General features: G+C 49.8%; 1 protein-coding gene across 1 annotated transcript; it reads left to right on the forward strand.

Moving 5' to 3' along the window:
• Positions 1 to 658: 658 nt before the first annotated feature.
• On the forward strand, positions 659 to 13066 carry TGME49_235190 (hypothetical protein; the record flags this gene model as incomplete). Its single annotated transcript, XM_018780421.1, has 18 exons — positions 659 to 841; positions 1618 to 1665; positions 2235 to 2405; positions 3060 to 3230; positions 3858 to 3956; positions 4248 to 4390; positions 5155 to 5287; positions 5569 to 5668; positions 6218 to 6429; positions 6787 to 6849; positions 7262 to 7383; positions 8281 to 8374; positions 8928 to 8966; positions 9929 to 10042; positions 10785 to 11201; positions 11687 to 11748; positions 11937 to 12067; positions 12432 to 13066. The coding sequence occupies 18 exons, from the start codon at positions 659 to 661 to the stop codon at positions 13064 to 13066; spliced, it is 2937 nt and encodes a 978-aa protein (XP_018635834.1).
• Positions 13067 to 13291: the final 225 nt, after the last annotated feature.

Raw genomic sequence — 13291 nt, forward strand, 5'->3', positions numbered from 1 at the left:
CTTGTCGCTTGAAGCCGTCGTTTTTCGAGTTCGTCCTTGCAGATTATGATGACCCTGGCAGACAAGAAGGATAGGCAATTTGAGCGAGAGCGGGCGATCACGGACTTATCACGGTGTCTGACAAACGCAGAGTCAGTCATACAGCGGTGTGTCTCTGAGGCTGCGTCAAGCTTCATCACCCGTGTTCAAGCCCGACTCGCCGACTCCAGAACAAATACTGTAAAGCAACTGGCAAAAACAAATTGGGATGACAAACAGACGACTGACGAAGTGCAGAAACAACTGAGACTGTGAGATTGACAAGCACTGTCCGGCACAGAAAAACGCCTGGCAGATGACCCAACGGACGTAACCAGATTGCACCGGTGGAAGCTATTGATGAACTACGGACTAAGCCTGGAATGAGAGATGAAGCGCTCAAGGCAGTGTTTGCTTGTGTCCAGTGCGCTGGCACTGCCCCTGACTGATGCTGGCTTCGGCAAAAAGCCTTACACTAAGCCACGGGAGCCTTTGACCGTAGCGAGAGATTTAGCGTGTTTCACTGTACAGTTTGCGTGTTGCCATGTGCAAATATTTCGTTTAAGGACTGCACTTCTGGAAAGCACCTGAATGTCGGATGTGCCTAACAGATGCGCTCTGTGTTCTGATAACTACTACAATGCTCTATAGGCTGGGAACTGAAGAAGTCGGACTTCACACAAACTTCCTCGGGACTCTGGCGACGCTGCTCTTCGATGCAGAAGAGGCGCAGAATGCTGCCATGAATGAAGTCCGGACAAACGCTCAACGAATTTCTGCTCTTGAGGAGGATCGGCAGTGGCTGTGGTACCAAATAAAAGAGGTGAGTTCGCCTGTCGGTTCCCAATGTGTACCAAGACCTGCCGCAGCCACGGTTGTTTTCCCATATTGCCGCCGAGTCACTTTGCACTGCGATTGGAAAGGCTGCCCTGTAGTGCTTAACTGAGAGACCGCACCTACTGCTGAATCAATCGAAGCCCCAATACGTCCTTGACGCAGAAGGGTCCACTTGGGCGGAATCAGCTGGAATGTGGCCACTTCGAACGACTCCCATGGACAAAACCTTTCCTGTCAAGGAGAACCTGTGTAACATACCCTCTCTTGACAAGAAACTAACTCGACCAATCTATGGAACTGTCATTCAGGCCTTATGACAGCATCCTGTGTTCACTGGAGTCACTAATTTGTGATTTCGCCGAAGCTGTACACTCGGGGGTAGCCGCCGGGCTACCTTGTGCTCTGGCCATCGTAGCGGTTCATTATTGCCTCCATGTCTGTGCAGCGATGACACTTCTGCGACGGTGTCGTAGGCGCCAAGTGTTGCGAGCATGGAGGGGCTAAAAGAAAACAGTTCCAGCTGGCGAACCGTGTGCGGCGTCTCTGTTGTAGTAATCGCTATTCAGCGAAAACGAGGCGTGACGTTCGCTACTTTCTCTATGGTGGGAATAAGTGGAGTGTGGAAGGGCACCGTCTGGTTTTGCCAAGCCACTAAAAGCGTGTTAAATCTCAAAATTGGCTTATGGCAGCAACGCATAATATTTGAGATTGGCCAGGCTCACGAGTTTGGATACGTGTTCCGGATGATACTGCGGTTCACAGATCCGAGGAAAAGGTGGCAATCAAGAGAAAAAAATCGGGATTATGCTGGTGAGCGTATAGGAACGGAATCTAGGAAATTAGCTTAGACATGATGAACGAATTAATGGCGCCTGAGACGTCAGGAGGCGGTCTACAACATGGTGCCTCATATTTATTGTAGCAGCGTATCTTCAACGCCACACTGCTATCCATAAGAGTAGGCGTTTGTCGAGTAAGAGAGGTCATTAGTTGTGAGTCGTTGTCGGGTAGGATTGCTCGCCTTCCTCTCATTTTCCCCTTTGTCCATCAAACGGGTCTTGACCCATTCTGCGTGGTAGGTCTGCATATCGTGTAAAATGCATTTACTGTTCACTGACGTGTCGACTCCTCATAAGCCGGACCCGCTTCTCTCTCTGTGGAGTGGAACCTCCAGTTCATCCTACGCGTGGACGGCAGTGGCCTTTACGCTTCGCCTAGTGGAGCCATTGGTCCCGTCGCTTTCTGTATGTTTAACATGATACTACGGGACAGTTCGAGATCGCTCACTCCAACGCAATGAGCTGAACGATGATGTCTGCAGTGGATTCATAGTGCCTGACGCAGTTATCGTTGTTCATTTGAACACACGCGTGTAACAGGAAGAGTATAACAAGACCAAGGCAGTCGTGGAATCAGTGGTCGGCGAGCAGCAGAAACGGCGGGTACACGACATGGAGGAGAGGTCTGCGAGACTAAAACGCACGATGGAAAGGCGCCTGGCACGGGCTGCGGCGGCCCGAAAGAAGCTACTAAACGGCATACAGCAGATGGTATGTACATAGAGCCAGGTTGGATCCGACAGCCTGCTTTGAAGGCAGATGCTCAAGTGCACTTACATAAATGCATAAACACAGATCTTCTACGGCATTTACCAACTATTGATGAAAATGAAATACAGTCTCGCACACTCTTGTGAAACTGGTGGAAATGGCCTCGTGTCGCCTCAGTCTCGTCTCAGTCTTTGTGGCAATGAAGTAGGAGAAACTGGTAGCTACTCCTACCGTTCGTGGCGCCAGTCCGGCAGGCGCATGTGTGTTGCCAGTTGCTTGATGCTCAGTGCGAATTTTGACCCAGAGAGAAGCTACATGAGATATACGGTGAGTTTCTTGTCAAACCAGCAACCCGACCGGAAGCTTGCAAGCGATCTTCCGTCATAAATGGCAATCGGATACTCGGGTATCTTCTGTGATCAAGTCCAGACTTTACTTCAACGACCTCGCGAAAGGATTGCCCACCGACGGGGATTCATAACAACGAAACACGCCCACACAATGCTTCGTTGTGACCGCCATGCTCAAGTCAATTCAGTCTTCCATGGATGTTTACATAGGTTCGTGCCTTCGCAATTCTGCAGAGGAACCAGACTACCAGAGATCAAAGAAAGGTAGTGTGCTCCCCTTGTTGTGTGCCTGGCTTGTTACAAGAACATCCAACAAGATAAAGACTTTGCAACCTACCAACAGGCTAACGAGACATCCGAACAGGAACTCTTAGAAATGCGGCTGAAGACACTGGCATCAATATCCACGTTCGCTACGCTAGCGCCTCCTTTGCCGCCTGGAGCATCACGAACAGCTCTTGTGGAGTTGTACGAGGTAACTACGCCAGTGCTATTCGCAAACACAAAATGATTTACGCCTACTGCAAGGGACATCCGACCCCATATTCGTGCCCAATTCCGTGGAAATGAAACCGTGTAACTTGAATTGTGTAGTGTATTGTGGGTTCGGCCTTGACAGCGTAAGGCAGAAACACTGTTTTTTTGAGAATGATTCGGTGCATTAACATGACACAGCATGTAAGAAGCTTGGGGGAGGCAGAGGATCTTGTATGTCGCCTTAATGTTGTTGGCTAGCAAGTACAGGTGAGGAAACATGTAATCAGTTACGTTACCGAAGCGGAACGGTTGGACCAATTCGTTTGCCAAAGTCGCTGTGTTTCAGAGGCGGAGGGTGTTATTGGCGGATGACATCCTACTCGTATCTTGCGAACACTACATAGCGCAGACTGAACAACACATCCGTTCCACAATTGACTGATTTACGGTTAAGAAGAGTGTGAGGCGTGTGTCGGCTCCTTGACCATTCAAAAGTTGAAGAGGACACCAACGAAATCAGAGGAGGAACGAGTCAATACACGAGACCTGCGTCTGCTTTGAGATTCGAGTGATGGATGACAACTGATCTAACATATACCTTTGTTTGTGAGATGTGCTTGTTCAGGCGACTATGTCCGATAGTGTACAAGCTAAGGGAATACAAGCAAATGAAGATCTTTTGAGTCTGGAGGAAAGCTGCCGCGCGCAACTACTGCAAATCAGGGTGCGCTAGTAGTTGTGGTTTCGAATGCCTTGCCCGAACATTGTCAGCAGCTGAACAAAATTGAGTTGGGAGGCCGAGTTAGTAGAGCCAGTGTTGTCGGTGCTCTTCTGACCTAACCTAAATGTATGGGGTGGCAACACGTGGCTTTTCCTCTGCCCGGGATGTTCTCCCTACACGGCAGACACACCTGAGGAACAGTTGTGTCACTAAAGACGTTTGGAAGAACCCATCTGGCATCTCATGTTTATACCTCATGTGCCCTGATGAGCAACCCTGTGCGAGTTTTCCTAGGGAGACATACGAGATTTCTCAATCCTCATAAGACTCGCAGAGAGCAGCTACCTGGCGCTCGATGATGAATGCACCCAACTGTTTGGGTCAAGCAGCGGAGATTCAATGTCGGGTTTCATGAATAAGACTACTATAGCTGACGAGTAAGTGTCGAATGCTGCGGCTGGTATGGAGCGCGCGTTCCAAGACCTGTCTTAATCCAATTTCGAGACAAGATCCATTTCAACTGCTCAGGTTTGCCACCCTTCTAGAGATCCGACAAGGGACGAAATCCAAGATGTTAAATCACTGCCATTGGTGGCCTTACGCCTATGAGAAAACAAACGTCACTTTCATCGAAGCACCACGCAAGCATCTACTGGATGGTGGAATCGAAGTGTTTAGGTACAGTAAATCGCATTAATAAAGCGACAGCGACACTTCTCTGTAGAGGAGACAAGCCAGTGTTTGTGAAGTCTGAGAGCGATGGGACATCTAAGAGTAGGGAGGACTATACGCTCAAAGTGTTAACGGACGTTGCAGTCCGAGGATGTGTGGGGCAAATCAATTCTTTGTTCAAAAACTGTTCTCGCCGTGGCCTGCTTGAAAGATGCCTAGAAAGCGCCGCGGGAGACAGCGAAGTGAGTCGTTTAGGCGTTACCCTTAGTCCGTCACTTTCATCATGAGGTGATGACAAGACAACTGTTTCAGGGGCGACTTGTCTTACCTCGCAGATGCGTCTTGCAGTGAGTTTGTCCTGAGCGACCGGTCGACGATACCCACGGCGAATCTTCCCATCTTCCCACGTGGAAACGTATTGCCGACGCTAATCGTCGAGGCCGTCTCGTACCAATGATGGGCCTCGGGCAGCAAAAATGTAGTACATGACATACACGAGAGGTGGTTGCTGTTGGTCTCGTGTTTGTAGAGCGGCGCTAGAACGCGGAACAAAACAGTTCTGGAAAACGACAAACCAGCTAGAGCTGTTGGATGCTTTACAAGCTCTGAATAGCCGCCCCTTCATAACATCGGTGACAGAAGATCTCGGTGAATTTTCTGTGGTATGTTGCGCCATTGCACGCAGAACATGAGCTAGAGTTGTATACCTTGATTTCAGCGATCGCTTGCGACAGTACTGACACCGCTGGGCGACTACCGTCAGTTAACATGCGGTTCCGGAGAGAAATAGAGGGGGCACCAAATGCATACCCGTACCATCCATCGGGCTTGTGTCCTGGAAATGCTGCTTCGACTAGTGACCGGAACTGTAGTGCGAAGCACGGACCGGCACGGTCTATGGTCCTCGAATATGCTAGTTTTAGAGAATTATTGTCTTTTTCAGGAATTTCTGAAAAGCGGAAGTAATGGAGGACACAAGGACGATTCACGCCTTTCCCTGACTGGGGAATCGACAGAAAATCTGAAACAAGGGTTGCTGGATCGTAAGCTTTGAGGAACGCTAGCATCCGCGATTGAGACCAGGTCATCACCCAGATTTTCATTCCGCTGGAGGTGCATACACTTTCGATTTGGGTTTCCCTAGTGATCATATAATGCTGTCGGCTTCATCCGTGACATAAGCTACTGTAAACCACGCTGCATTGTCAAGAAGAGTCACAGACACCACTTTTCCCCTCGCCACGTTAAACTGAACGACGAAATTAGATGTACACAGCAATTGCGTACAGGAGACAAGCATTTTGCTCGCCACGCTTTTGGATCAATCAAACCCACCATCAGGTTTATCTCGATACTCTTTTCCCAGTGTTCTGTCAGCCGGAGCTAGTGGGTACACAATGTGAGCTTTACGCCTGTAGGGTCGCAATAGACATAAGACAAACGCACTTATGATGAAGCGAGTGGCTCTTATTTATGATCTGCTGATATTACGTTAATGCTATGCATGGGTCGGGCGTCGCATTTTCCGTACCACAGGCTAACAGGAACTTCTGCTTGTGCGCTGCATTTTGGTTGTGTTTTCTCCTCCGCAGAGTTTGACACCAACATTCGGCAGGTTACCGAAGACCTGGAAGATGCAAGGCTAAAAGCACAGCTCCAGATGCAGAATCGCCTTGCGGCTCGGGCTGCGAGAAGGCAAAAGGCGTCGACTGAAGCTTCAAACAAGGGTTCCACACAGACTGGTCGTGCGGAACTGGAGGCAGAATGGAGAGCGAAAAAAAGAGCATTTATGGAGCAGCTGCTGGTACAACCCCGTTATACTGTCCACAGCACAAGACTGGCCCCTGCATTTATGTCGCACTGTAGCCTGGACTACACCTCAACAAATATTGTGCCGTTATAACCGCCTAAGCTTCATTTTCTTGCACGCAGTCGCATTGGGTCTATCCTGATGCAGGAACCGTCAATGGCACCAATTCTAGATACCTGAAGGGCCGCATATATGTGTTTTGTCTTCCACCGCGTGCTGAGCTTTGGTACTGGACCGCGCCGAAAATTATCGCTGCGTATGAACGAGGTATGAGTGCAAAATCGTGCCTGAGTCAGGAAGCCCGACGCAGGATATACATTGCGCATAGGTGAGTATGATGTTCCTACTCAGAAACGAAGAACGGAGGAGCGGTTGATCGGCCGAGCACGGCAAGGAGACGTCGATCTACGAAAGGTAAGGGCGTCATATGTTTATATCGTTCTCTGTCTGCGACAAGGTCAGGTGTCGTTCCCGGTTTCTGGCTAAATCCATTTACGTAAACGTCGGCGGTCAGAAAGGGAAGGACACTCGAAGCCAACATGAGCGGGTGCAGAGCTCACCTGTCGTAAGCGCAGCATATTCTAGACAGCAAGTTCGGTTTGAGTGGAGATAAAACACACTCCAAAGGCTGTTGGGGGTCCCGTTCATTGAATAGGTGATGCGACACGTTACGCGTTACGCGCACCCATCAGCGGAAATTTGGATCCTGTCTGCATCGTGTTTCACTGGACCAAACATAGAGAGTGAGCAGGACAGGAAACACTACCACCAAACACACGTAAAGAATCGCTTGCTGTTTGTTCGTATTTGGGCGGATAAACGACAGGCAATGGAGCTACGTCAAGATCAGGAACTTGATGACCTTGCAGCTCTTCATCTGCAGGAGAAGGTAGCAGTAGTTCTGCTAGAACGGGATATCAAGAAGGCTGAACTCGAAGCAGCGCACGGGTAAGCGCCTCGCTCGGGCCTCTTTATTCTAACTGGGCGCTCAGAAAATGCGCGCGCTCAGTATAGGTGTTCCTTTTCCCTTGCATCTCTTCCAGGCACCTTCGTGAACTGTAATACTTCATGCCTCTGTTTTTGGCATGTGGCACGATGCCACAAAGATAAGTTTTTGTTTGGAGGATGCATGAGGTGAATGTCTTTCCTCGCGACAGCGGCCACGCGTTGTTATTCCGGGCACAATAGAAGAACACTCGACCTGAAAGATGTGGTGATTCGTCTTGCCTCCATCTATGTCAGGTAACATGACATGGTGTGGGCGCTGATTCAGTGGCTGGCGTGGCAGCGAATGAAAGACTGACACATGAATACGTAACCTGCCCAGAAGGATGTGAGGATTCGTGACTCCCATCGCCTACATTCGTAACCACGTCAGCCTATGCGTGACGGTGTGACACTTTCTCATGCAGTTAACTGCATGTATCCGTACGTTTGTTCATTTCTGTGGCATTCGTGATCTCTCTGTCCGACTGCACCTCTAATAGACGTATGTCTCCAAAGAAAAAGGACGCAGAGGACCGTTCTTCGAGAAGGCGCAGTTCCTTGCCCGTCTCCTACACGGAGGCCAAGTCTGCGGCGCACTTGACCTAAGGGAGACATAAGCCAGGCATTTTCATAGCATTTAAGCAAGACTCGTCAGCCGCCGCCCATCACAGCAGTAACGATTGTCAGACGTCGTAGCATGGTTGAAGTGCATCACGCAACATGCCGTCTCCATGAGGTCGCCAGCCGCAAATACCAATCACTGGAAGTGTTCTGTGCCCTCGTGAAGCATCATCGGAGCATTTCCGAGGAACGCCTTGAATTTTCAAGTTGAGAGTGGCTTCCCTTTGTGATTTGCAGCGTAGGCGAACTGCGCGATGGGACTCCGGACGAAACAGAAGCAGAAACAACTGCACGACTTGCATCGTTGGAAGAGGCCAATCAAGGTATCGAGGTATGGCATACTGCTGTTTTGCGTGAATAACGCTCCACCTAACATCCCGGCCCTGGGATAAAAGGCGGACTTATGGTATTCGGTGCCCCCCGCCTACAGCGAGTCAGCATTATAAAAGCTAAGCAGCAAATACTATGTTAAGTGTGGGAAAACGGGTGTGCAGTGTACTAATCAGTTTGGCATTGACAGTGACACCCTTGAGCTGATAGACGTATTGTGGCTGCCTTCCGATAAGCGGGCATCCTCATGGTGACATTGGCCACGAGAGCGATGGGGCAGGGAAAACGAATGTGACTGCCATGTTACAGGTAGAACGTAAACCTAGAAAGAAGGCACAACACGACGAGTGAAGTAGAGCGTAAATCAAGTGTGGCTATGGGCCATCGACGCCAGCAATCACATGATTGAATACGTTGGTTTACCGTGTCTCGCACAAAACTACGATCGGTTTTTTTTCGGTCGCATAGGCTCAGTGAGGTGGGTTCGTCCAACAAACGAGAGGTCATGTCAACTGTATCAGGTGTCATTGTCGGTTCCTGTGTGTGCTGTGTAGGTTTCGCTTCGGGAATATTTGGACCTTGTGATGCGGCGGGTAGGTTCCCAACACAAGAAAGCGCGATTTTCGCGGACCAGTCCCTGCGCGATCTGATGCGGGATGCCTTTACCTTGTCCCCATGTGTTCTGTTCTGGCGATTCCCGTGTTACAGGAGTTACATGTGTCGTGTATCGAAGTATCGAAAGATCATACTGGCATAGGAGCAGCAACGGCTTTTGTTTGCATAACAAAGGCACAACGATTATGTGTTGCTGGTGGCGGACGTCACCCGGCACATTCTATGGAATCTGCGGCAGAAGTAGAAAACTGCCAACACGACCGTTTCGTCTGTTTTGTCGAAGCTGACATCAAGCACGTCGAATAACCCGAAAAGCTCAACGTCCCAGTCGGCGAGTGTCGCCACGAATACCATGTACAAGGAGATGTGGCATTTGGTATTAGGTGCTGTCTTGGAAGCGAAACAGCCGAGATGCTAATAAAGAGTCGATCTATGGACCGCACGTGGCACCCACGTGGTTGACAACATCTTGAGCCTCGTTCCCTATTACAGGTGGAATGCAGTTTCTGTCAGTCATAAACAACCCTTCAGCCGGCGCCTCCTTCCTGCTTTACACGAGTCGCTGGTTTCTTTACTTTCTCTCAAGCGTGCGCAAAGAGTGGTCGTATTGCGCTCACGATGCAGTCTACATTGATGCAGAAATGAGCACTGTTTAAGATATCATTCCGTCACTCATCCGGGAAAGAAGCCGTGCTCCAGCGGCGTTTCGGGTGACGGATATGTGCGTCGAACGGAATACGCAACCGAATAAGGCAAATTACAGTGATAGGGAAATACTGTCCTTGGGTCTTGATGAATGTGGTGCCAGCTTAGCGGAATAACAAGGACCCAATTGTATTTCAGGAATTCGCATTGAGTCTTCTGAGCAGTCGGTCTCCCTCAATGTGGTGCTTGGTAAATTGTGCGGTTGTCGTGTCGTTGTATTTCGCGAACACTGTAGGTCTCCGAGGAGCATACGGTGGAATATGATCGGCTTAAGTGCGAGCATGCGGATCAGATGAGGGAGCAGTTTCACTATTCCGAGGACGACAGCCGCTTCACCAAGCTAGCAGACGTAAGAACGCATACGATCTCCTTAGTGCCAGGCCCCTCGACAGGCTAGTAGGTGACGGAACAAAGACATTCACAGCAGGAAAGGATGCACTGGAAGAGGTAAATCAGTTAAGCACAGGTAAATGAGTCAAAAGCTGCCCGCCAATACTCCGATATCCTCTGTTATGGCATGAACACTGAATTTACATTCAGTGAGCAACCAACTACCAATTTAGATTTCGGAGCTTCGTTCGTTTCATGGACAAAGAAGCCAGCAACGTTGCGTGCAACTAAGTTTGCTGGACAAACTCGACTCCATAGAGTGCAGTTGTGGCCGTTCGTGCGCCGCTTGGAGTACTGAGAAAGTTGAGCAAGCGCCGTCTTTATGAGTGATTTATGGCTAACACTTCACCTATCTGTGTTTGATGATCATCTCGTCTGTCGCTATTAAGCAAACCGCTGGTGATACCACACATGCACGCAACTGGCGCTCAAGTTAACATGTTTAGAGAAAAGCTTGTGCAAGTCATGCGGCATCTCATTGGTAGCTTGATTTTTCGCAGCAATGGCATCCCTTAGAAAGAAGCAACGTCATGCCTAACACCTCGCGACGCGTTCTTACGGTTCGGACGTTTCAGACGAAACTCTCTGTTCCGGGATAGCATTCCAAATCATGCACACATTGGCATTGTCCCCTGGCAACTCCCATGTGGCGGAGAACGAATCGTCACTTCCAACTGACACTCTATACCTCCTATCTGCAGATCCTGGACTGCAATGCCAGAGTTAATGCCAGGCTGAAGGAGATTGAGCTGGAGCAAGCAAACAACATGCAACAGAAGATGGAGGAAATCAAGAGGGAGTTGACTTACGGCGCGGCAAACCGCAGGCAACAAAAAACTTCCGGAGAAGATGCAGCACAGCAAGACAGGCAACGGGCAAACGAGTGGCGGGCAAACATGGCTAGCAAGCGGGTGCAATCGTTGGGAAGACGCTCCCAGCTGCGTGCCAGTGGTGCCCATACAGATGCCCTTCTTACTTTACTGAGGCAGAAAATGGACAGACTTTGGGAAGCTCTTGAAGAAGAGAGAGTCCGGCAACAGACTGAGTTAGCGATGAAGGTGAAACAGAAGCAGGTCGCAAGAATGGCGAAGTTCGGCGACATCCAGGGTCACCAGCAGGTGAGTGCATCCTTATAGCAAGGCTTCTAGCAGTATGTATAAGCGCATCTAAAACGTACTGGATTGCTGCATTCACTTGCTTCAAACATCCATATATGGTGTGCGTCGCTCTTCTCGTCCATTTGGATGACGGTGCCACTGACTTTTAGGAGTGCCGTGGTGTCCCCGACTGAATACGACGGACAAACCGAATCCATCGGCTTGATGGCCCCTAAAATCTTAGGGGAAAAAAACATGTCGATACATTTCGTATGTCATTCACGGTGGCGGCACCCCTCCCCCTCTCCCCTCATTCAGGGGAGTTCTAATGTGTTCGGCACGACATGCAGACCTAGCTTGCATCTCCACAACACTTCCCGACACTTACGGGCACCACGAATATAGAACAACCCTAACGAACCACTGAACTTCCGCTTTTTTGAAATTCTCCTCGAACCTGCAGCTCTCGGCAGCTTCTGTTGTGAACATGTCCCATTGTGCATTAGGAAAAGAGGAACAAGCGATTGACTGCGAGGGTTAACAGACTGAAAGACATTGCAGCAAAGAGGTAGGCATCGCTAGAAAACGCTGCTGCAGTCCTCCAATGTATTTGTGCAAGTTCTGCTCCGTAAATAAGACGAACATGGTGTGTGCCACATTGTTTAAATACACAACGCTCACGGGATGTGGCTGTTCATCCAACTGGGATGAAACAAACGTTCACCTGCCACGCTGTAGGAGTGTGTCTGTTTGCAGAACTCTGTGGAAGCAGCAGAAGCAAAAAGGGAACCCTGAACGGCAGTTTAGCCCTTTAGTCCAGCATATAATCGAGGAAGAGCTTCTTTCGGAAAGCCTACGGCAGTTCAAAGAAGAAAACGTTGTTCAGTGTAAGTTTAGACACAAGCAGCTAAGATCCAAGACTCCCAGAATCATGTCGACATACCGCAGGACTGTCATGTGGCAAAATGTGCTGGGTTTTCTAGCGAGAAGACACCTGATAATACACGGTCGTATCATTGTCTTCCTTGTAAAGCAAAGGACGCATATCCGTTGTCCTCAGCAGTCTTCAAAGCTAACTATCGCTGGCTGTGACAGTTCCAGCGCGAGAAGATCCGTTGGACACTATCACTTTGTAGTAAGAGAGGCTCCAGGTGTCACCAGCGGTTTCCTGAGCCGCTGATTACTCTACCACACCCCAGGCGCTGCGCAGCCAGATATGCTACAGACATGCTGTATGTGTGCTCTCTGCAGTTCGCGGCCGGTTCATGCGGCTTCTCGGTCAGCTGGAGTTGAGTCTACGCGGTGCAGTCCTGCCCAGTTTCCTGGCTGAGCTGCATTCCGTTGGCAAATGCACTGCTTGTACATCACAACTCGTCAGAGACGCAACCATCGCAGGCAGGGGACAGAACAACAGGATGAAGGCAGCTGCTTCCGAGAGCAACCTTACCAGCGTTTCCAGTAGAAGCTCCAGCGTCGACAGAGGGAACAGTGATGGGTACAGCAGCGACCACTCAGCAGGAGGCGAAAACAGTAATTCTGAGAGTGTTAGTGGCGGCAGCACCAGCAGTGAAAGCAGTAGCGATAACAGTAGCAGCAGTGAAAGAAGTAGCGATAACAGTAGCAGCAGTGAAAGCAGTAGCGATAACAGTAGCAGCAGTGAAAGCAGTAGCGATAACAGCAGCAGCAGTGAAAGCAGCAGCGGCACCGGAAGCAACAGCGGAAGCAGCAGTAGCGGACACAGCAGCAGTAGCACCAGTAGCAACGGCGAGAGTGACGTCAGTGGGCACGAGGATGGCGGGAGCACTAGCAGCGATGAAGACAACAGCGGCAATAGGAGCTCGACAAGCACTACAAGCAAAAGAAGAGACAGTCGATCCTCCTCCTGAAGGGCGTCGGGGCTGAAGCCTGAGCTGTCAGATTTTCATTAATGGAGCATTGGAAGAACCGCCTCGGAAACAGCGAGTGCCTCCATTAGGATAGGGCAGTCCGCAAGTTATCTACTGTGAACTAAGCAGCAGCTGGATCGACTCACAAAGCGCCTATTGCCAGCCTTGTTTAACATGAAGTCAGGCCAAGGAGATTTTTGTATCGCCAATATTCGATTTGGAGAC

This window comes from Toxoplasma gondii, chromosome X, assembly GCF_000006565.2.
Source record: "Toxoplasma gondii ME49 chromosome X, whole genome shotgun sequence".
NCBI lineage: Eukaryota > Apicomplexa > Conoidasida > Eucoccidiorida > Sarcocystidae > Toxoplasma > Toxoplasma gondii.